This window comes from Balaenoptera musculus, chromosome 5 (genome assembly GCF_009873245.2).
Source record: "Balaenoptera musculus isolate JJ_BM4_2016_0621 chromosome 5, mBalMus1.pri.v3, whole genome shotgun sequence".
Lineage (NCBI taxonomy): Eukaryota > Metazoa > Chordata > Mammalia > Artiodactyla > Balaenopteridae > Balaenoptera > Balaenoptera musculus.
In genome coordinates, this window is record NC_045789.1 from 11,552,453 (window position 1) to 11,576,934 (window position 24,482).

Consider the following 24,482-nt stretch of genomic DNA (forward strand, 5'->3'; position numbering starts at 1 on the left):
CTGTGTTCCACAGAGAAAAACAGTAGCCTTGAAAACAGTCACAGGTCTGAGATGGCTTTTTTTTTCCTTTGTGCTTAGTCGGGTTCCACTTGCTCACAGGGACCTACGTGCAGAGGCCTCGCACCCAGCTCCTCCGACCAGATTTCCTAGTGCAGAATGGCTACTGCCAACACCTCAGCTCAGCCGGGCATGTGCACAAGTGGGGAGAAAGGACCTACTGGTTTTCAGGATTTAATATGTAGATTTTTTTATTTTTTAAAGAATGAGAAGTTGGGCATTGGTGGTCAGTGGTTGGTTCAGGTATTTGTGGTTAGAGGAATAAGGTTGTCTGAGAAGAGTAAGACAAGGTGATGAAAATAATATTTATCTAGTCATCCTAAATTTTTCTTTTCATTTTGAAATTCAATACATTATTTTATTTTTTTAAATCCTATTATTTTTACCTCCTGACCCCCTCATCCATTTCTCCTACCCCTGGCCTCTGGCAGCCATCAATCTGTTCTCACATTAATATGGTTTTTTTTTTTTTTTTTTGATTCCACATACAAGAGAGATCTTATGGTATTTGTCTCTCTCTGTCTGACATTTCATTTAGCTTAATGCCCTGGAGGTTCATGGATGTTGTCACAGATGGCAATATTTCATTCTTTTTTATGGCTGAATAATATTCCAGTGTGTGTGTGTGTGTGTGCGTGCATGTGTATATAAGTATAAAACTCTTTTTTTTATCCATATCCATCAATGGACACATAGTTTGTTCCATATATTGGCTATTATAAATAGTGTTGCAATGAACATGGAGGTACCTATATCTTTTTGAGTTAGTGTTTTCTTTTTTTTCTCTTTTTTTGATAAATACCCAAAAGTGGAATTGTTGGATCATATGGTAGTTCTATTTTTAATTTTTTGAGGAATCTTCATACTGTTTTCCATAGTGGCTGCACCAATTTACTTTCCCACCAACAGTGCATGAGGGCTCCCTTTTCTTCACATCCTCACCAACACTTGTTATTTCTTGCCTTTTTGATAATAGCCATTCTAACAGATGTGAAGTGATATCCCATTATTGTTTTGATTTGCAATTCCCTGATGATTAATGATGTTGAGCACCTTTTTATGTACCTGTTGGCCATCTGTGAGTATTCTTTGGAAAAAATGTCTATTCATTTTAATTTAATCTACCTCTTTTCAGTAAGTACTCCCTTCCCCACTTTTGCCTGATGTTTCTTTAATTTATATATATATAAATATGTAATATATACAGTAATATATATTATATATATACTTTTTTTTTTTTTTCCTGAAGAGAATGAACTTCTATCTTCTGCTAGGGAAGGGAGGAGAAGTTGTCTGGCTGCATGGAATATTTTCAACCAATCCTCTGGTTGTCAGCTCCATTTTTAGTCCCACTTTCATAGGTACATAGCTTTGCTATGATCCCACAGTAAAAGTAGGGTTGTTTGGGGATTGGGGGTACACTACTGGCTCAGGTTTCAGGTTTCATGTGTCTATCTGCTTTCCAGTTTTCTTTTCCATCTGGTGTCTACTCTCAAAGTGCTTAGATTTTACAGTGGACTTTTTATCTTTAAATATACCGTTTTTTTTCCTAATTTCTGTTTTTTAAAAAAGTGTATATATAATTTATATAATGTGGAGTTTTTATATTTATTTTTAAAGAACTTTGAGGAATAAATCTATGTTAAAACCAGGCTGAATACTCTAGACATGGTTATAAAATATAATAAACAATACACATTCAATTTTATATGCATATTGGTAAAGAGTAAGAGCCAATATCTACTTAGTTTGACAGGACCAAAAATGGCAGTTAGCATTATGAATTTTGTTTTAACTTTTTTCTTTCCTTGTCACACAGACTATATTTATTAAGTGTTTAAGAATAAAGCCAGTTAAAGAATTTGGAATTGTCTCTTCTTTGAAATATGTCTTAATAAAGTGATTGTCTATTAGGAAAGCATCAGAACTTCATGAATAATCATTTCTGTTTTATGGGAAATATGCTGGAACTAACTTGTTTTAAGTCTACTTAATTTAGTGCATGCAAAGATTTGATAAAAGCTTCAGTGAAGTTCTGCAAAAACTGGTGCATAAAGTCAGACGTATGTATAGCAAGATTCATATGTTGTTCAAAATTGTCTCTAAGAAGTGAGTATAAAGTTCACAATAAAAAAGTGAGACAAATTTTCATAAGCCACATGGTGTAATGTCACTATTTGCAGTCTTATAAGTTAGTTTTAAAGCTTTAGTCACAAATACAGAATGAGATTTATTAAAGTACGCAAAATTCTGTTCTTCAGTGTATTCATGTTGTATAATTAGGTTATTAGCTACATAATTTAATACATTTTTATGTGGTAAAAACAGTTTAAGTGTTAGCAGCTGCCTCTAAAATAACTTTACACTTATTCAGATTTAAACTATCTAGTGACTTGAGTAAGTAATTATAATTTTGTCGTAACACTATGTAACATATGGTGTTTACATTCTTCTCAAGAGCTCCTTGAGGGGAGAAAAAAAATACAGAAACATCAATATAGATAGTGATTTAAGGAACCAATATGCACAAAGATTAATGGTAGCTAATAGGATATTAAATAGTTGTTAAAGTATTTGAATTTGTCTTATTGGATTATTGAGTTATGTGATTGTATTTTCAGTTGTTTGCTAGGTGCTAGCATCTTTACATAACATGTTCATTTTGAGTAATCTGCTTACTAAATTGAGGTTTATGTTTTTTTAACTTTATCACAGAATTCATTTCAAGTAGTATATCCCTCTTTCTGAATAACAAAGCATTATTTTATGTCTGTGTTTATATTTTAGACTTCAACATGTATGAGGCAGATAACCCAGTATTTTTTCAATTAAAAAGTATAAGACATAACATTTCTTTTAAGATAATGTTAAAAGTTATAAACACAGTCAAAATTCTAGTATATTCAGGTTTGGTTTTAAAATAGACCGTATTCCAAATATTTGCTCAAAAGTTATCTGCTTAGAGTGTTACTCCTGCTAAACCATAAAGACTCTTTAAATCTATGGCTTATCTAAAAAATAACTATAGTACAGCTTTAATTTCTCGAGCACTTCCAATGGGTTAAACAGACTTTAAGATGTTTTACATATATTTTTCTCAGGAAAAACTCCGTAAATTAGACTAGGCGTCTTTAACCTTATTTTCTATAAGAAGAAACTGAAACTAGAGTCTTTTTAAATATCCCCAGTATATCTCTAATAAATGGCAGAGCCAGAATGATTTCAAAACCCATTGTTTCAAGTACTGCGCTATGCTATAAATTGTACTCTACACAATTGTCTGATTCTGTGTCATCTGTCTTAATTGAATGAAGACAGGGACTAGATCAGAGGACCTTTTATGACCACTCAAAGGATGTTTTGACTAGATAGATAATTCAGTATCACAGAGGAGCATATTATCATGATTGCTATTAACAAAACAATGATAATAAATACTTTAAAATAAATCTAATAACATATAGTTCTTTTTCATTTGCAGTTAACTCCTCTGTTTCTGTGGAATAATTCATCAGACAATTTACCTTGGGATTTAAGAAACATACTGTCTTCTGAATTCACAGGAGAGGAGACTCTTTCCTCTCCAACCTTATCTAGATTGCTTCTAGGGGTTAGATAAATGTGGGCCTAAAGTATTGTGTTAATCTACGTTTGGATCAGCATAGGTAATATTTACATTTTTTAAAAAATATGATACTCTAATTTCTAGTGATTCATTTTTTTAAATATTAGGGGCAGTTTTTATCCTGGGAAGTGAAAGTTCTGATGCCTAATCTCAAGTGATATTAGCCAATTTGTAAATATTATATTGTCCTGGATCCCAATCCCCTTCCCTGCAGTCTTTTCTCTTCTCTGGATGCACTCATTCCCTGGTTGATTTCATACTATCTATGGCCTGATGCCTCACAACTATTTTAACTCCATCCCAGACTTACCTGAGTTTCAGACTCATATATATATAAATGCCTACTCAGTAGCTCCACTAGTATATCTATTAGGAATCTCCAAATTGATAAAACCATTCAAAATTTTTGATTATTATGCCATTATACCCACCTCACTGTCCTAAATCTATTTCTCTCTGGGTCTACAGATCTCCTTCACCATTTCAGTAAATGATTTTGTGAACTCCTTCATTGTTCTGGCCAAAGGAGAAAAAAAAAATTTCATATTTGACTCTATTCTTCTCATTTCTTCTCACACCCATTCCATCCATCAGCACACGTCAGCTCTGCCTTGAATATATATGAGTATATTCCAAGTCTCTCCATTTCTTCCACTTATAATACCATCATCCTCATCATCTCTCACCCAGAGTGTGACGTGGTTTCTTACTGGCCTTCCTGTTTCTACACTTGTCTCCTCTATAATACATTTTTCACAAGGATCCAGAGTTTTCTTTATAAAAGACAAGTTGTATTGTGTCATTCCCCTGCATAAAACACTTGAAGCATCCCATCAAATACAAGGTTAAAGTGAAATTAGTTGCCAAGGGCTGTAAGCCTTGTATCTTCTAGCCCGTGGTAGCTTTTCCGATCTCATCTCTGATTTCTCTGGCATGTCTTTTCTAGCTTTGGCCATGCTGACCTCATGTTGTTTCTTACACATAGCAAATTCTCTCCTTCCTCAGGACAGTTGTACTAACTTTTCGTTTGTCTCCATTCTTCATTCTCCAGATTATCATACGACTCATTCCATCACTGCATTTAAGAATCTGTGCTGTGTCACAGTACATCAGAAAAGCCTACTCCAACTACCCTGCCTAAAATAACTGTCGTATTCCAGCTCCTTTTCCTGATTTGTCTTACTTCGTGACATTGATTATTTTTCATAGTACAAAAACCCTTGTCACCTGACATGAAATTATATGTATGAATTTAAAACTAGTTTTGCTCAGTAGAATAGAAGGTCAGCATGGGCACAGACTTATTCACCATTGTTTTCCCAGCTCATACAACAGTGACTGGCACAGAATACCTATTTAATAAATATTTGTTAAATGAAAAAGCTATTATGTCATGTTGTGCTTTAACGTGTTTCTATGTATATGCAGTACTCGTATACCTAAGTGTATATATGTGTGTGTGCATCTGATATGCAGAGAGGTAAGGATTTATTATCATTGTTTATGTTAATAGAAATCATGATAATATGCTCTCTTCTGATACTGAATTATCTAATCAAAGCGTCTTTTGAGTTATCATAAATTTAATCTGGTCCCTGTTTTCATCCAGTTAATACAGGTGATGTAGAATTAGCCAGACAATTGTGTATAGTTGAGGTAAAACCTGTATTCCCCCAAAATAGAAAGAATTGGGTGTTTTAATTTGAAGTAACCCAATGTGGTGAAGTTATTTAATACTCTGTCTCGTATATCCTTTTTTCCCTTAACTGCATCTAATCTTTTCCTGACTTGATAATCTTGATAACATTTTTGGTACCTCATTTTAGTTAGAAATTGTGTTCAGCTGCAAATCAAAACAAAAACATAAAATAACAGTGACTGAAACCCTATTGTATTTATTCTTACACACAAAAAGGTCTGGAGGTAGCAGCCCAGAGGGGGTAAATAGGGCTGTTCCTGGAGGTCGTCTGGGACCCTGACTCCTGTTATTGTTCTGTCTTGCTTTAAGCATGTCCAACTTCTGTAATAAAGACCACTTTAGTCTAGTGGAGTTCTTGTTTTAAAGCAACGTTCCAAGTAGTAGTAGGGAGGAAATGGGGAAGGTGAAAAGTGACATACTTGTTAGTTGAGCCTCTTCATGTGAAGAGCCCCTCTGGAAATCCCACACAGTACTTCTGCTTATGTGTCATTGGCCAGACCTCACAGCAAAAAAGGCTGGAGAAATGTAATCTTTTGATCAGATACATTACTATCCCCAAAACACTGGGGCTGTGTTACTAGGAAGAAGGGGGAGTGATTACTGATAGACAAATAACAGAATATTTTAAATACATCTCTGAGTTTCTTATAAAGTTTTTCTACTATTGTTACAGTTATTGGCATATGTTTATTTTTCCATATATTCCTATACACTCCACCCCCATATATCACATTATTGTGCTGTCTCTGTAATTTGCCACACTATTTAGCAGTGTATTTTACACAATAGTTAGTCAGTAAATACCTGTTACATTTGTATTCAAATGACAACCCATTAGCTTGATTTCATTAGCACCTTATTCTGGCAGATACTAAAAAGCAGGAGAAGCCTTGTCTTCTTGTGTTGTCAGCACTTCCACAGATATTTTAAAAACAAGAAAAATGAACACAATCTGTTTTTACTGTATTCTCACATAAATGGTCAAATTGCCTACTTAAATTTGAAAGAAAACCCAACTGAGGTATCAACACACTTTGATATTAGCAATGCAAACACTGTTAACTGAGACTTGTATTCAATAAAATAAACAAAAACTTGAACCTCCTAAAGTAATTTGTGAATAAAATGGCTATCAGTAACGGTAATGAAGTTAAACACAGGGAAAAGAAAATTCCAACCATACCTGCTCCCTTGGCTAAATTACATGCAGTGTGGAACTTACATTTCTAAAATATGTTTCCCATTTTACTCAGAATATGTTTTGATTTTACCTAAAAACCAAGCTTTTAAAATATATAAGAAAATATTTAATATGAAAATATTTAATATTTAATTTCAAATGCCAAATATCATCTTCATGTTTTACATAACTTGTAATGATTTCATTAATGTAACATTTGTCTCTATATTCAACTCCTCTACACAGAAATACAAGCAACTTTTCAACATTTTAAGGCATGATTCTTGAAGAATAACTTGCATCAAAATAATCAAGTTAAGTTTTTTAATTGAAGTTAGCTAGTATGGTCTTTTTTAGTGTCTAAGTTTCTGAGCAGTCTATAGATTTGTTTTATGACATTACATTATGTAATATGTTCAATTATTCTTGATAGCTTTATGTCATGTGCTAAATAGCCTCTATTTTAAATTTTGAGGTACTTATGATACACACACATGGATTTCCTTACAATTTTTTTTAAAAGAATTGAAAAGTTTTGAAAATTAATTATGTTCCCAGTTCTCATGTCAAAGTTTGAACTACTAGAGGACAAGAACCATATATATATGTGTGTGTTACCAAACTCAGGTTCGGCTGATCGCTGCTTGAAAGCCAGTACTTGAAAAACAGTTGTTGGTTGGAAAGGAAAGGTTGCTTTATTCAGGAGGCCAGCAACCTGGGGAGAAGGCAGACTCATGTCCAAAAACCAGTTCCCAAGATTCTGCTCGACCATGAAAGTTTTGAAAAGGAGAATCATTTGGACAGGCTGTCAGAGTCTTCTTGTTTTCCATTGTGTGCAGACTTTCTTCTCATTGGTTGGTGGTGAAGGAACAGGGACATATTCCAAGAATCTTGTGCTCAGCTTGAAGTCACCATCCTCTACCTGGGTGGGGGCCTTAGTTCCCCCCGCAGAAGAACTCAAAGGTATTGTTATGTATATTCCTTGAGGAGGAACCAGGACCCTGCTTTATCTCTGCACTATTGTTTCTAGACTGCTTCTCCTTTGTTTCTACATTCCCTCCCTTCCCTGATTAGCAACTGTTTGAATCTGCTCTTTGGAACTCAGGAAGCTGAATAAGGCCTATTTCCTACAAACAAGAAACAAGAAACGGGGACATAGAAAGGCTTTGTACCAAACAGGGTCCTGCTTAGTTTCATATATATATATGTTTATGTCCTCTTTTAAATTTTCATTAAGTACTTATTGAATAAAAGTAATTCTTAAGTTTCATTAGATACTTTCTGAAGCTATAGTAAAACTAGGTTAAAATGATAAAATGAGGAACACAGAGGACCCTGTATATATATGTTTTCCCACTGGTATGAATATATTATTTAAACTCAAAATAAATTTATGAAGACTCATCAGATTTAAACCCAGATTAAAACTAAGTAATTTGAGGGTAACCCTTTTTCTCTTCTCATCGTAAAAAAAATATTTTCCCTTTATAAAAATATTTATCATGTTTTGCTAGTATTTTGTCCCATTTTTAAAGTGGGATTGGGTAAAAAAAATAAAGCCCTTGTTCTAGGTAGTGCTTCAGGGTCTTGGTCACTTGATCCATGGAACCAAGGGAGCAGAAAAGTGCCAGATTAGAAGTGCACAAAGAATTTGTTGCAGGAAAAAAAGTGGGGCACGAGAGGATGGTCATGTCCTAGGTCTCAGACGAGTCCCTGGGACAGCTGCCACGTGTGGGCTCTTGGCTTCGCACAGGAAAGCATTCAAGAACGAGCCATAGTAAAGTGAAAGAAGGTTTATTCAGGGAGATACACACTCCATAGACAAGAGTGCGGACCATCTCAGAAGGCAAGAGTTGCCAGGGTACAGAGTTGTCAGTTTTTACAGGGGTGGGTAATTTCATAGGCTAATGAGTGGGATGATTATTCCAACTATTTTGGGGAAGGGGTGTGGATTTCTAGGAATTGGGCCACTGCCCACTTTTTGACCTTTTATGGTCAGGCTTGGAACTGTCGTGGTGCCTGTGGGTGTGTCATTTAGCATGCTGATGTGTTACAATGAGCGTATAATGAGGCTCAAGGTCTAGGGGAAGTCAACTTGTCTGCCATCTTGGACCTAGTTGGTTCTAACCAGTTTATGTTGTATCCTCAATGGCTATGTTATTCTTTTAAAGGTTGTGCCCTGCCCCCTTTCTGTCTCAAATTCACGTCAAAGGAACTAATTGCAAGGGGACTCCAGCTACTCTAGGTACACAGGAAAGGGACTAGCTCTTGCACTTCTATTTCAGTTTTATCAGTGGTAAGCTAAGCCAGGGAGAGCATTAAAGAGGCCATGGAGTTTTCTCTTTGAAATTTTGATACTTCCTTCTATATTTAAATGTGGCATAAAGCATAAAATAGTCAAAGCTCAAAGTGGGAAGGAGGACTACTGAGCCCATGATAGTCCCCGTTTCTTGTATCAAGAATCAGCCCCTTTTTCTCCCATCACGAAAAAAAGAACTGAATTATATTTTTGTAGTAAAAAAAATAGAGATGTAAAGTAAAAAAAAAAATTATAGTGCTTCTTATCTTTGATATGCTAATGGGAAAAATTGCTTAGTAATTTAAAACATATTAGTAACAGAATAAAAAAATGTAAACCTTTTATATTAGGGAAAAAATAAATTGGCTATCATCTAATACACAAATATTTAAATGCACTGATAAGTGATAATTTCTCAAAAAAGCATCCAAATAGATTGAGTTGCATACATACAATTTAGATAGCAGCTATAAAATCTACCATGCACCTGAAACTTAATTTTACTATTTCTACAATAAACTATTTATTTATGATGCTATGGGAGACAACAACTATCCCTTTCCTTTATCTGTCTAAGCTCTTGACTAGAATCCCTATAACAGACACATTAAAGAGCAAAAAGCATACAAATATATTTAATCTAAGTTTTTCATGACACAGGGGCCTTCATGAGGAAGTGAAGACACAAAGAAACAGTTAAAACCGAGTGCTTTTATTCTAGGTCTGATGAAGAGTGGACAGTTGTGGAAAGATATGATAGGACAAAGAGTATGAGGTGAGTGTAGTAAAACGGCGGAACTGTAGCAAGGCTTGTTTGTTCAGATTCTCTCTGTGTCTCTTGTCTTCAGAGATGAAGAAGATGCTCTTTTCCCCCAGGTAAAGGAAGGGCACCTCTCACAGGAGGGTTTTATGACCTGCTTCAACGGAAGGTCAGAAAGTCCTTCCTGCACATGCCACCTCTCAAATTCTTCAACTTGAAATATTTAATGTGCCGTTGTGCCATCTTTGGGGAGTAGTGTGTCCTGAACCCCTTCAATGCCAAACCAAACATGATTTTTAAGTATGTTTTCCAACATGCTCTCAATGATTTTACGTCATTTGTTCAGGTCAACAGATATGTATTCAGCCTTCCTAACCAGAGTGTTGTGCCAGACCCTGTAAAACAGCGGTCCCCAGCCTTTTTGGCACCTGGGACCAGGGGTGGGGGGAGGGGGGATGGTTTGGGGATGATTCAAGTGCATTGCATTTACTGTGCACTTTATTTCTATTATCATTACATTGTAATATATAATGAAATAATTCTACAACTCACCATAATGCAGAATCAGTGGGAGCCCTGAGCTTGTTTTCCTGTAACTAGATGGTCCCATCTGGGGGTGACAGGAGACAGTGACACCGACGTATGTTGCTTATATCCAGTCTACTCTGTAATCTCGTTTCAGTTGCCGTCACTGCTGAAAACCCTGCTTCACAAAGATAAGATGTTGGAAATGGAAGCAGGCTTTTCAGTGCTTTTGTGGCAATCTCAGGACATTCCATCTTGACTTTAATCCAGAATGTAAGAAGATTTGAAGTTGTCTCACACATACTTCTACGGCCACCGTCATTTGTGATCTCAAGCAGTTGATCCTCTTCTAGCAAGGACAAAGTCGATTCACCTGCTTATTCACAAATGGGTCGTGGATCCATTCCTTCCCAGTTTGGGGGTCTTTTGTGGTTGGGAAGTAATGCTCAAACTCTTTTGAAAGCTGAGGTAGGTAATCCTGCACCAACTGGGAGAAAGAAGGCCCTGGCTCAGTTTCTTTCAAAATCTCTGCTAATGTCTGAAATATGTCAAAAATCCCAGTGTTCACTCGTCACCCCCATAATTCCGGTTTGGCTTTGAATGTAGCCACTTTCTCTATCAACTTGAATACAGTTGTCATTCTTCCCGGAAGTGACAAATTGAGTTCGTTGAGCATGTTGAATATGTCACACAAGTAAGCACGTTTTGCGACCCATTCTCTGTCACTGAAATGTGCTGCTGGTGGTGACTGTTTTCTAAAAGAAATCTCTGGAACGGCTCTTGTAACTCAAAAACTCTGGCCAGTGATTCCCCTTTAGAAAGCCATCTCACTTCTGTGGATAAGAGAAGACGTGTGTGCTCTGCGTCCATCTCCTCATGGAGCTGCGCAGACGTGAGTTAAGGGTATGTACTTTAATGTGGTTGATAATCTTAATCACATCCTGCAAAACGTTGTTAAGTTCAGGTGACATTTTTTGGCTAGCCAGCATTTCTCTATGGATGACACAGTGCATAGACTCACATTCAGAAACAACCTCTTTGACCCGAGTAGTGAAACCAGAAAGCCATCCAGTCATGGCAGCCGCTGCGTCCGTGCATACACCGACACAAAATGACCAATTCGGTTTTCCTGGTACGTAATCATTCAAAGACTTGAATAGTTCTGCAGCTGTGGTGTTGGTTGGCAACAAAAGTGCACGTAACATATCCTCATGCACATCCTCCTGAAAAACATATCACACAAAAACCAGCATTCTTGCCTTGTTGTCAACGTCGGTAGACTCGTCAACCTGGATTAATTCTAACAGTTATGCCTCAGTATCCTCTGCTGTTTCATCAATTCGTCTAGTTATGGTGCTAGCCGAAAGAGGAACACGTGCCACCTTTTGAGCTGCAGCCTCTCCTAAAAGTTCATGACAAATGTCCTTAGCAGCAGGCAGGATCAACTCTTCACCGATAGTAAAGGGCTTCTTAGCTTTAGCAATGCGGTTAGCTGCTAAGAATAATGCTCTCAGTGCAGAGACATTTGATGAAGTGGTGGCCTTGAATAATTGCTTCTGTTCTTCGTGTTCACATATTTTTCTTTTGAAAAACTCCAAAGGATTGTCTTTTTTTTTTTTTTTTTTAATTTTATTTATTTATTTATTTATTTATGGCTGTGTTGGGTCTTCGTTTCTCTGTGAGGGCTTTCTCTAGTTGCGGCAAGTGGGGGCCACTCTTCATCGCGGTGCGCAGGCCTCTCACTATCGCGGCCTCTCTTGTTGCGGAGCACAGGCTCCAGACGTGCAGGCTCAGCAATTGTGGCTCACGGGCTTAGTCGCTCCGCGGCATGTGGGATCTTCCCAGACCAGGGCCCGAACCCGTGTCCCCTGCATTGGCAGGCAGATTCTCAACCACTGCGCCACCAGGGAAGCCCCAAAGGATTGTCTTTTAATGCAGGGTGCTTGGTCTCCATGTGACGAAGCAGTTTTGAAGGTTTCATGGCTTTGTTGGATACCTGGTCAGCACACATTAAACAAAGCGGGCTTGGAGAATGTGAATCACTTGTTGCAATGAACCCGTAATTTAAGTAGGACTCTTGGTATTTTGTTTTAAATGCAGCTTTCTTTTTGTTGGCAGTCTTCGAGTCTTCTGCTGTCTCATCCTTGGGTCTTTCCCCCTTCCCAAAGAAGCTCGCCAGCGACATTTGTGTTTTACTCATTTTGGCTAGGGTTAGCTTGTGGGCTTACCAAAACTGTGACTGAGACAAGTGTGCAGTGTGGGAATGGAAGTGGTAAATAAAATAATGGGCGGGCCACGTGCAGACTAAAGTAAGTGTTGGATTCTGACTTAAAGCCTGCCACCAGATGCAGCTGTGCAACTGAAGTACGTCAACTCACTTGCCACTATAAAGCCTGCCACCAGATGCAGCTTGTCCCTTGCCACTCACTGATAGGGTTTTGATATGAGTCTGCAAGCAATTGATTTATTTTGGTCTCTGTGCAGTCAGACCTCTCTGCTGATGATCATCTGTATTTGCAGCCATCCCCAGCTCTAGCATCACCGCCTCAGCTCCACCTCAGATCGTCAGGCATTAGATTCTCATAAGGAGCGTGCAACCTAGATCCCTCACGTGTGCAGTTCACAGTAGGGTTCACACTCCTATGAGAATCTAATGCCACCACTGATCTGACAGGAGGCGGAGCTCAGGTGGTAATGCGAGCGATGGGGAGCGGCTCTAAATACGGATGAAGCTTCGCTCACTGGCCTGCCGCTCACCTCCTGCTGTGCGGCCCGGTTCCTAACAGGCCACCGACCGGTAGCGGTCCATGGCCCGGGGGTTGGAGACCCCTGCTGTAAAGGATGCTAAAGTGAGGAAGATGCAGTGTGTTGAATAAGAAAATAATACAACAGGACTATAATCAGATGACTAAGACAGTGAACTGAGAGAAGTTCTCATGTCTCATGGTGATGTTTAGGCAGGATAAACTGTTTGGAGGGAGAAGCAGCTTACCGACATTTGTGACTATGATATCTGAATTTTCCCCCTTTCACCATCATCTTTTAGCACCATTCTACTGGCTCCCTTCAGTCCCTTTTCTCTTAAATCCTTTCTTGTCTCCTCTATTAGAACAACTTGTGCCTCCTTATAAGCTATCTGTATAACCAAAGCTTAGTCATCATTAAGTCAAAGATCCACTATTAAATTTTTTGAGTAATATTTTCAGACACCAACACTTCCTCCCAAGTAGTAGACTGTATCTTTCTTTTGTGCTTTTCCTCTGTACCTCTCAAAACAAGCTCAGTTATAGTACCTATGCCAGTGCATTGGAGTAATTCCCTATGTTTCTTCATTAGACTATTATTGATCTGATGGTTGGTATGATGTCTTATTTATCTCAGAATTGGTTGTGCATAATGCATTGTCTACAGTGCCTAATTAATAATAGACTTTCAATAAATCTCACTGAATAGGAAGGATAACTAGAAAATGACATTCAGGTTTTTCAGGATGTTGGAGAAATAGAAAAAAAAAACAAGAACAAAAACAAAAAACCTCAAGCTACTTCAGTAAAAGTGAGTTTATTTTATAAATAAAACAGGGAATTAAGGAGGAAAATAATAGCCTCAGAAGCAAAATAAGCAGAACCAGTGGTGTGCTGGTAAATGGTTAATAATCAGCCCTTTAAGGAGAAACGGATTTGTAGCATCTGCCAGTTTCTATGGTGCCCTTGCTCCACCATGGCCAATTTCAAGCTACCAGGTCAAGTCTCTGAAGTTGGAGTTGGGAAAAGGTGAGTACAGTCAGCTCTTGCAAACTCGTGTAAGGCGACTCCAGCAAAGAACTCGTGGCGAACTGGAAAATCATCATCCTCTAGTAGTCACTGTGGTTCTCATGGTCTGATATGCAACGGTCACCACATTAGTCGACCAAACTCTTTACTCCTTTTCTGTGCTGCTTTTCTTTATCTGCTTCTTCTCCTCCACTATTGCCTAATTTCTCTCAATTTTCCTTTGTTTCTAGCCAGTAACTTCTGTTTAGGATTGGCTTCTGTTGTCACATAATTCCCATCATGTCATGACTTCTGTTCACTGATGTTTATATGCTTCTTTCATACCTAATATCTATTTGTCATACGTACATTTGGGATGGCTGATATTCAAACAGTTGAGAGACATTTTTATTGATTTGGCAAGTTACTGTCTAGTATAAAATGCCAAAGTTAGTGCCCTCATTAATATTCTCTCCTATGTTTCTGCCAAGGTCAGCTTGAGGGCCAAGCTGCACCTACCCCTGGCATCACAGAATTACCTGATATGATAAAACGAAACTTTTTAAATGAAGAACTTCTCAGAAACAGCTATAGGAATGGCAAGTTCTCTGATGTTTTACTTTGTACGGATAGCCTTTCTATGAGAGGGGAACATAAGGTAGACTGTATATTTTTCAAGGACAGAGAAGAGCAGGTGCCAGAATTAATAAATTTCTATGATTCTAGTGTTTTCATATGTATAAAATACTGGTGAAATAATCTGATTGCACAGAATAATTAGAATTTTCCTGTAAGCTTGATCTCATGGTCACAAATTGTGACTGCTTTTTCCTAAACGTCCAGATACTACCTTTAAATGAAAGGCAAGCAGAAAACCTGAATTCATAGATTTCTGAAACATCTTGGAAGAGTGGAACTATGAGCCATACATAAGCATTTTTAAAAATTAATTAATTAAACTTTTTATTTTATATTGTAGTATAGTTGATTAACAATGTTGTGTTAGTTTCAGGTGTGTACAGCAAAGTGATTCAGTTATACATATACATGTATCTATTCTTTTTCAAATTCTTTTCCATTGAGGTTGTTACATAATATTGAGCAGAGTTCCCTGTGCTATACAGTAAGTCCTTGTTGACTATCCATTTTAAATATAGCAGTGTGTACATGTCAGCATTTCTAAACATCTATATATCTTATATAAATATGTGTATATTCTAATTGTGTATGTATATATATATGCAAATAATTAAATGTGTATATACATATAAATGAATTAAATGTGTATATATATATGTATATATCTATTCAGAAATAGAAAACCTACATCTTTATACACAAAACTGATTTAATTCTTTTCAATATTCTCCTCACCACCACCACACATACACCACAAGTGTATATTAGTAAAAAAGCAATGATGAATAGATGAAGAACAACTTTATAGATTTCACAAAATTTACAAAATATAAGAAGTTTGAGTTAAGGAAAGGTACACTTAAATGGTTAAAATAGCTGTATTGAACTACTTAATTGTCATAAAATGAATTTTTAAAGTTATGTTTTAATATTATAAAAGATCACAGACAAAGTATAAATATTTTACTAAGAAACTTTATAAATATGCATTTGTTTAGTCTTATGTACCAAGTTAAAGTAGTCCTTTGCATGAAAGCAACCTAAATATCCATCAACAGAAAAATGGATAAAGAAGATGTGGTACATATATACAATGGAATATTACTGAGCCATAATAAGGAACCAAATTGTGTCATTTGCAGAGACGTGGATGGATCTAGAGACTGTCATACAGAGTGAAGTAAGTCAGAAAGAGAAAAACAAATATCATATAATATCGCTTGTATGTGGAATCTAGAAAAATGGTACAGATAAACTTATTTGCAAAGCAGAAATAGAGACACCGTTGTAGGGAACAAAAGCATGGATACCAAAGGGGGAAGGGAGGGGTGGGATGAATTGGGAGATTGGGATTGACATATTTACACTACTATGTATAAAATAGATAACTATGAGAACCTACTGTATAGCACAGGGAACTCTGCTCAATGCTCTGTGGTGACCTAAATGGGAAGGAAGTCCAAAAAAAGAGGGGCTATGTGTATATGTATAGATGATTCACTTTGCTGTACAGCAGAAACTAACACAACATTGTAAAGCAACTATACTCCAATAAAAATTAATAATTAAAAAAAGAATAGCACATGAAGCTCAAAATCAGAAAAAATTGAATAAAAAATAAATAAAAAATAAAGTAGTCCTTTAAGTAATAATTATTGGCTATTTAGAATAAGACACACAAGATATATAATGAATAAATGAGTAAATGAAGAAATACCATGCCATTTTGGGTTGAAAGTGTCTATAATTTTAACCAGTAAATTATTTTAAAAATACACTCAAGTTAAGATGTTACATTCACTTACAATATGAATGCTGACTGTATATAATTTCACTCTTTTTTTCACATTTGAATTAATGCTACTGTTAATAAGATTTTACCGTTAACATCTAGTAGGGGCAGATATGAGATAGGAGATCATTTATATTTTCCTATCATATAAAATGTACACTCTTCTTCAGTAATTTGAATTTTTATCTTGTCATTTTGGGTCTTTTACAACATTTATTATCATAGTTAATAAAAGTAATAGATTGTCTATTACTATTTGAAAAATGACAAAAAGTAAACAATAATACTATTTCTAATTCATTTAATACAATGAACAAGTATTTTGTCTGATTTACTGTTAACAAATTATTGATAATAGCCAACTAGTAAAAAACTAGAATATAAATAGAACTAATCTGGGAAGCTGTTCAGCTGCCTTTGAGAAGCTTAAAGACCACCACTTGGGGCTTCCCTGGTGGCTCAGTGGTTGAGGATCTGCCTGCTAATGCAGGGGACACGGGTTCGAGCCCTGGTCTGGGAAGATCCCACATGCCGCGGAGCAACTGGGCCCGTGAGCCACAACTACTGAGCCTGCACGTCTGGAGCCTGTGCTCCGCAACGAGAGAGGCCGCGACGCTGAAAGGCCCGCGCACCGCGATGAAGAGTGGCCCCATCTTGCCGCAACTAGAGAAAGCCCTAGCACAGAAACAAAGACCCAACATAGCAATCAATCAATCAATAAAAAATAAATCTTTAAAAGACCACCACTTGGTCTTTAAGTATAGACAGCATCACTGATAAACCTGCATGTATGGAACACACCAAAAATACTGGTTATTTTTTCTTAGGTATCTTATGCCTACAGAGATATCACTTGTCACCTAATGACGGCAGTGCATGAGGTGTGGGCTGCATGGAGTGTAATGACAGGCCTCATTTAAACAGAAAGCAAAGCAGAGTATCAAGGCCATAATATTTTCTCTGTAAGAAGTGTTTATTAAAATAAAAGTGTAAAATTTTAAAAGTATTAATTATAATAATAACGTATAAAACTTAACCAATTAAGCTGTTTAACAGAACAATGAAGAAAATTAATTTATGCCATGTTTGGAAACTATTTTTCTCAACAAGGGAATTAGTTGAAAATCCCTAGCCCATGATTTCCTAGAAAGTCACTTGTAACTTGGATATTAATAGCAATTCAGGCTCTCTTTTCTGCTGGCCTATGTCACTTCCAAATGCTTTAATGATGACATTGTATTGTTAACCAATAAGAATTTGTCACTGCCTACTAAACTGACCAACCATTTTGTAAATACAAAATAATTTTCTTTATTCTATGAAGTATCTCATTGTTTCATTCTCCTTTGGTGGCCTATACTTCTTTCTTTTCTCAAATGAAATGTAGAGGAAAAAATCATGGCAACCCATTGTGTCTGCAACAATCTCTGTAAAATACTTCTGTCCAAGGTTCTTTCCAATCAGGAACACAATTCTTAGCAAACGGGTCACTAACTCACTTAATTAACTCTCTCCTATGTTCTCAGAGGTGTTTCTACATCAAGCTTGAATTGGCTTATTATTTGACAAACTGTACAAGGCCTTTGGGAAACCTGTTTTTAACAAAAATGGGTTCTTAAATAGCCTTTGGTCTCCTTAAAGGATTCTGAATAACTGCATAAAATCCTAATACACTTATTAGCAGTGCATCCGTATGCAGATATTAAACAGAGTGAGAGATAAATTTCTTTCCTGACTCCCGAAGGGGCATCCTAATATTGTGTTTCTTTAAACATTTCTTGACCTATGAACACTTAATATACAGATATTTTACCCAAGGATCACTCCAGAACTTTGACAATTAAGAAATACACCTGAAGACTTGTTTAGGATTCTCTGTACTCTTCGTTGTTAGAATCTGGGATTCAGAGGTTTAAAGGAGAGCCTTCCCCTCTTTCCATTTTTCTTACTCAGATAACTTTTAAAAAAATATTTATTCTTTTCCAGTTACTCCACTGTAGTAAGGATTGCAAAGTCAATTGAGCCATGGTTTCTTTCCTCTAAGAAATTGCATTCTAGTGAGGAGTGGGGCAAGAAACAAACAAACTACAATTATAGGCTAGATTGTTAAGGGTTAAAATAGATTTTTAAGTAAACACATCTAATTTTGACCAAGAGATTCCATATTTCCCAGAAAGCTAATATTTGAGCTGAATTTTTAATAATAAGTCAGATTGTGCTAGAATAGGGAAAGGCCATTCTGAGCAGAAGGGAAGATGGTGGAAGCATGGAGGTAAGTACAGTCTGTGTGAAGTCGTACAAGTAGTTCATGACTGTTAGCTGTATGGGTTCCTATAATGGGAGGCGGTTGAAGCCAAAAGAGTAGGCAGGATCACTGAAAACATTGGAGGAAGAAAAGGGGATGCATATATTACATTTTCATAACTTACCTAGACAGAAACTTCTAGAACATAAATTGTTTGAAATTTGGAGACTTGCAATATGCCAAAAATCTAAACAAGAAACTCATCAATATTAATTAAACAGCCTACCCATGTGTGAACATAGCAGGTAAGTCTTTCTAATGCAGATGGATACTCTCTTTATGAAAATATAGTTGACTCTTGAACAACTCAGGGGTTAATCCAAGTATAATTTATAGTCGGCCCTCCACATCTGTGGAGTCAACCAACCTTGCAGATTGTGTAGTACTGTATTATTACTATTGAAAAATATCACCTTATAAGTGGACCTGTACAGTTCAAACTCATGTTGTTCAAGGGGCAGTTGAACACACAGTTTCCCCAATTCATGTAAAATGTTCTTTATGCAAAAGTTTTATTTATAAATCAGATTTTCAGGATTGTGTATATTAAGCAACACCAGGTACAACTAAGTAGAAGTAAAATATCTTAACACTTAAACAGAAATTAATTGATTTTATTTGTATATATTACCTATTTGTAATAAATTGTATACAAATAATTTGAAGTAAATCATAATCAAAAGGACCTTGTCCTTATGTGACAAATGCCAATCTTGTATTAAATTAAACGTTATACACATACGTACACATTAATGGAGTTTAGTTTTTTTTTTCTGGAGTCTTTCTCTGTGTTTCACAAATTCTGACAGTAACTCTATTTATCTCTCCATTGATACAGAAGTAGAGGACAGTAAAGATATAAAACCTTTATGGACCCTTAAGGACCCTTAAATTTTGTGCACTAGAGCTCATATGAGATGTGTTCTAATCTATACTCTGTGGTTTAGGAGATCCAGAGCAATTCATCACTACTTTCACACTCAGTTCAACTTAAGATGAATTACCTGTTGAATGTGATTGTACTACAGAGCAAGTCGAATGCCGTTTATCTGACTAAGATGGTACCCAGCTACCTCACAGATGCTCTGTGCATCATTCAAATTTCAAAAAATGTGTATGATATTCATTATCTTAACATTCGCGATATTTGCCCAGGCGGAGCCTTCTGGAGTGATCCCATAAGAAGACATTTAAGAAATGTGCAGTGTGTAACAGATGCATTGTTCTGCTTTTCTGTGTTCTACAGTTTTTTTTGTTTTGTTTTGTTTTTTTAAGGTATAGTAAACTAATCTGAAAATAATTTAGCAATAGTGCAACTCTTCACAATTCTAAAAGAGGCAAAATGCAAAATATAGAACATTTTTTTGTAGAGTGAAGGCATCATAACATGATTGTATTTGAACTTTGGATTTGCCATTTCTTTGATGATTGAAATAATATTATAGGTTTAAACGGTTAGTTCTTCTGCTTTGAAAATTATCTGTGATCTTTTTTTCTCCCTAGAAATCAGTTGAGCTCCAGTTTGCTGATGCTAAACTAAACCAAATGGTTGTCCTAACGGTGAACTCAAAAGGCTACTTTTTTGTGAATATCTTTGTGTGTGTTATTAAGTAGATTGCTGAGAAAAATGTAATTTTTACCAAGTTATATATTAGATCATTCATATCTAGGCTGCCTTTCTTGGTCATTCTAACTTACTCTCTCTTACTTGGACCACTTGCCCTTCGGAAGATTCCGTGTTATGAGGCAGCCCTATAGACACACTCATGTTAGTGAGCTTGGAAGAGGGTGCTTTAGCTCGAGTTGATCTGTATTCGAGAAGACTGCAGCCCTGGCTTATATCTTGATTACAGCCTCGAGAGACCTTAAGCCCAACACCCAGCTAAACCACACCCAGATTCCTAACTCACAGAAGCTGAATGAGATAATAAATATTTGTTCTATTTAATTTGTTACACACCTACAGATGATTAATACCACACTCAATATATGTTTGGTACTAAATATGTGAGTGGAAGGTCAAAAACTTGCAATCACAAAAGGAAAAATTAGGGCATATAAGGATTACCATTTTTAGACTGGGTCATATGTCATTTAGATTAATATTTCAGTAACATATATGTCAAAGAATGAGTTATTAAACAAGATTTTCAGTATCTTAATGTTATCCTCAAATGTTAGGAAAAAAGCCCAAAGCAAATTATCTTCCTTGTATTATCTATTATTTATTTGTTATCCTTTGGTGTATACAGAGGTTACCATCTACTGTACCAATCACTGTCTTCCTTTTTCTTCCTCTCATTTTCTCTTCTTCCACTGACCCCCTTATCCAAATCTCTCCCTGGCACTTTCTGTCTTCCTGTTACTCAGTTGCTTCATTCTTGCCTTCTTTCTCATGAGCTGCTTTTTCTCTTTCACACATGTACACACTCACAAAAGCACAACCACATGCAAATGACGAAGAAACTGAGTTACTGACAAGTCAAACTCTAGGAGTCAAATAAAATTTCATGCTCAATAGTTTACTAAAAGTCTGAATGGAACAAGTCATTTGAACAATAATGCAAATGAAATCTATCACTTAAGTTAGGAAAACAGTAGTTTTGATGTTTTTCATTCGTTTCAAAGGAAAAAAAAGTACTAGAGGCAAGAGATATTTTAAAAATTTATTTAGAACCTAATGATTATCCTGCACATACAGAATATTGTTCTTTTGTGGGACTGCTTTTGCTGTCATAAATATAGCTATGGACTTTTTAATGCATTATTTGTTATTTAGCCTTTTATATAGCTATAATTTTAAAGTGCTTACATGCTGCTAATATTTACATAAATTTTCCTAATTATCACCTGTTGGTTTTTGTCTTAATCAGCTCAGGCTGCTGTAACCAAATACCATAGACTGGGTGGCTTAAACAACATATACTTATTCTCACAGTTCTGGAGGCTGGGAAGGCCAAGATCAAGGTGCCAGCAAATTTGATTCCTTCAAAGGGCCCCTTCCTGGCATGCAGGTAGCCTCCTTCTTATTCTGTCCTCATATGACAGACAGAGAAAGAGAGAGAAAACTCTGGTCTCTCTGCCTCTTTTTAGGAGGACACTAATTCCATTATGAGGCCCCACCCTCACGACCTCATCTAACTTACTTCGGTGGTTAGACTTCAGCATATGAATTGGCGGGACAGTTATTCAGTCCATAATAGTCTTATCTTTAGAATAAAATCTCTTTATTAGAAAAAAAAAATTCATACTTTATTTCTAATGGTATTTTTGTTTATTTATAAAACATGTTATTCTAAAGCTATTAGTTTAGTTTATTAAATTTATCACCCAAATATTCAAAGAAATAAAAATATATTTTACATTATTTGTTATACATAATGCTATTTTTTTACTAGATTTGATAATCATCTATTTTTCTTAAATAACATTATTGAATAACCAAATTTTTATGAAGAAAATGGATGTCTTAAAGGAAAATATATTTTCATTGACCCATTTATACCATCTTACAATTTTACACTTGAATTGGTAGAAATCAAAATCTATTCTTTGTACATCCTACTCTTTCTTTCCTCCCAACTAGAGAGAGAAAGTGCTAAAGCCCTTTTACCAGATAAAAGTGATTGTATTTAGAAAATGTCAGGCGCTAAGAAGCAAAGAAGTGAACAAAAGTGACATTTTGTAAAAAGTGAGGTAGTATTTTTAATGTAAACAACTTCCAAATATGTTGTGTTGGGCCGTAGCTCATGAGGTGGTTTGGTTAATTAAGGGTTTCAATTTTGTGCCAATTTTCATAGGTTCCAGTACTGGAATGGGAATTTGGATTTCACTTGGAACCCCAGCAGATAATACTTGCTTTTCTTTTACACACAGCTTTGTGTGTGATGTATCCTCTGGTTTCCTATGACTGTTTTCTACATTGCTGTGACTTAAATTGGTGTCATGGAGTGAGTTCTTAGGCATCATTACCGCTGGCAATTGGAAGGAGCTAAAACATATAATCAGTATAAATTTTGACTAGATAGTCCCCTGAGTTTTCAACTTTGTTTAAATCCCAGGTACTGTAGACTAAGGCAAGAAATTACACAATTCTACTCATAAATTTTAGTTCTACAGTGACTTTCACTCTGAGAACATTTAGCTTCAAAGCAAAAATGCTACTAATGTGGTGTAATTTAAGAAATAAAAAAGAAAGAATTTATGTAACAATTTTGAATCTAAATACATTCGATTATTTCTTAAGATTTCTTAGCATTGTTACTCAAAATATTATTTTAGGGGGGCAGTGAAGATTATCATTAGAGTTTTGTTTTCGAATCAGTATATGAGTTAATTAAGTTTCAGTGGTTTCATAAAAATGTTGAGAGAAAACATGGCAAACTTTATATCAATTACTTTTCACTATCAAAATTAAGACCAGTTTTTGATAGGTGATGGGTGAAAGACTTACCAAATATATATTTATTATTTATTGATGACTGCTTTATATATGCTAATAGGCAAAAATTTCTCGCAAAAAATGTCAGGTATAACTCACACTCACTACTGGAACAAAATGCAGATATTTCAGTGTCATGTGAAAAACTGACTAGGAATTACAACTCTTTAATGGCAAATTAATCAATCACCAGACTGTTTTCATACTTGAAAATATTTTCATGCTTACGCTTAAGTTATTGTAGTTTTCCAATATTTTGAGTTGTGGTGTAGCAGATAAAATGAAACCTCAAATCATTCTCTAATCTCAAGAACATCCTGGCAGAATTACTGTGACTTGTCTGTTAAATTGATTTCCTCTTAAAGAAAAGTAGGCTTTTCTTATTGTGTTAAAAAATGATTTTATCTAGTAAGTGTCTTTCCTTGTGAAGACCTTTCTTTTTATCACACAAAAGGAAAAATGTTATTTTTCCTCCCAAGTTTTTATATCCTCTTTTACTCACTAATCAATAATCTGTACTGCAAACAAAATGAAATATAACCCAAAAGAGTAATTTTTTTGAAATGACTACAAAATAGGCAAACATTTTTAATAGTACCAATTGCCTTTATTTTAATTTTAAGCATATGCATAGCTGAATTTTATGATGCTTTCTGCCTTTAGTAAAAGTAATTGATGGTGGACTTGTATGCTGAATCACTGTGTTGTAAGATAGGAAATCAGAATATTTACAATGTAATTTTGAAAGCTACTAATAAACCTTAGGCAAGCAACTTTCCTTAGGACACTATAAAATACTTGTGGGTTTGGAACTGGGGTACCTTGTTGTGTCTCTTACTGTTAGTGATGACGGTTAGGTTTGTTTGTGTTGTTTTAATAAGATTACTCAGGAATAGGACATGGTTAACAGCTATTCCTAATATTTTAAAGTAGATTTTATTCAACCTAGGTGAATATCTATATGAATGGAAAAACAGTTGCTGGTATTTCGCGTTTGTTATTTAATGATAGCTTATTGAACTGTTATGCTTTGTAATTAGAACATTTCCAGTGAAAACAAAATACATTAGAGGAGAAGCCAGAAATTGCAGTTCTCCACCTGAAATTACACTAGCATTATTTCTGTAATAGCAGAAGAGAAATTAGAATGTCTTGAGTGTATAGCTCACGTAATTAAAGGAATAATTCTAAATATTGAGAGAATGTACTCTTAAAGGTAAATGTTAGGGACTTCCCTGGTGGTCCAGTGGTTAAGACTCTGTGCTTCCAATGCAGGGGGCCCGGGTTCAATCCCTGGTCAGGGAACTAGATCCCACATGCCGCAACTAAGAGCCCACATGCTGCAACTAAAGATCCTGCATGCCGCAACTAAGACCTGGCGCAGCCAAATAAATAAATAAATAAATAA

General features: G+C 35.8%; 1 protein-coding gene and 1 non-coding gene across 4 annotated transcripts in view; both read left to right on the top strand.

The window, feature by feature from the left end:
- The window catches only part of CCSER1 (coiled-coil serine rich protein 1), a 1,333,501-nt gene that overhangs the window by 563,154 nt on the left and 745,865 nt on the right, over positions 1 to 24,482 (top strand). For 2 of the 3 annotated variants that reach the window (XM_036852947.1, XM_036852948.1), the window contains exon 8: positions 20,137 to 20,217. The exons of the other annotated variant lie outside the window; for it this stretch is intronic. In XM_036852947.1, the coding sequence (XP_036708842.1) occupies positions 20,137 to 20,217 (81 nt within the window). The remainder of the gene's footprint in view (positions 1 to 20,136; positions 20,218 to 24,482) is intronic. 3 annotated transcript variants of the gene reach the window in all.
- TRNAG-UCC lies at positions 24,307 to 24,379 on the top strand. Its single transcript has one exon. It is a non-coding gene; the product is annotated as a tRNA-Gly (tRNA).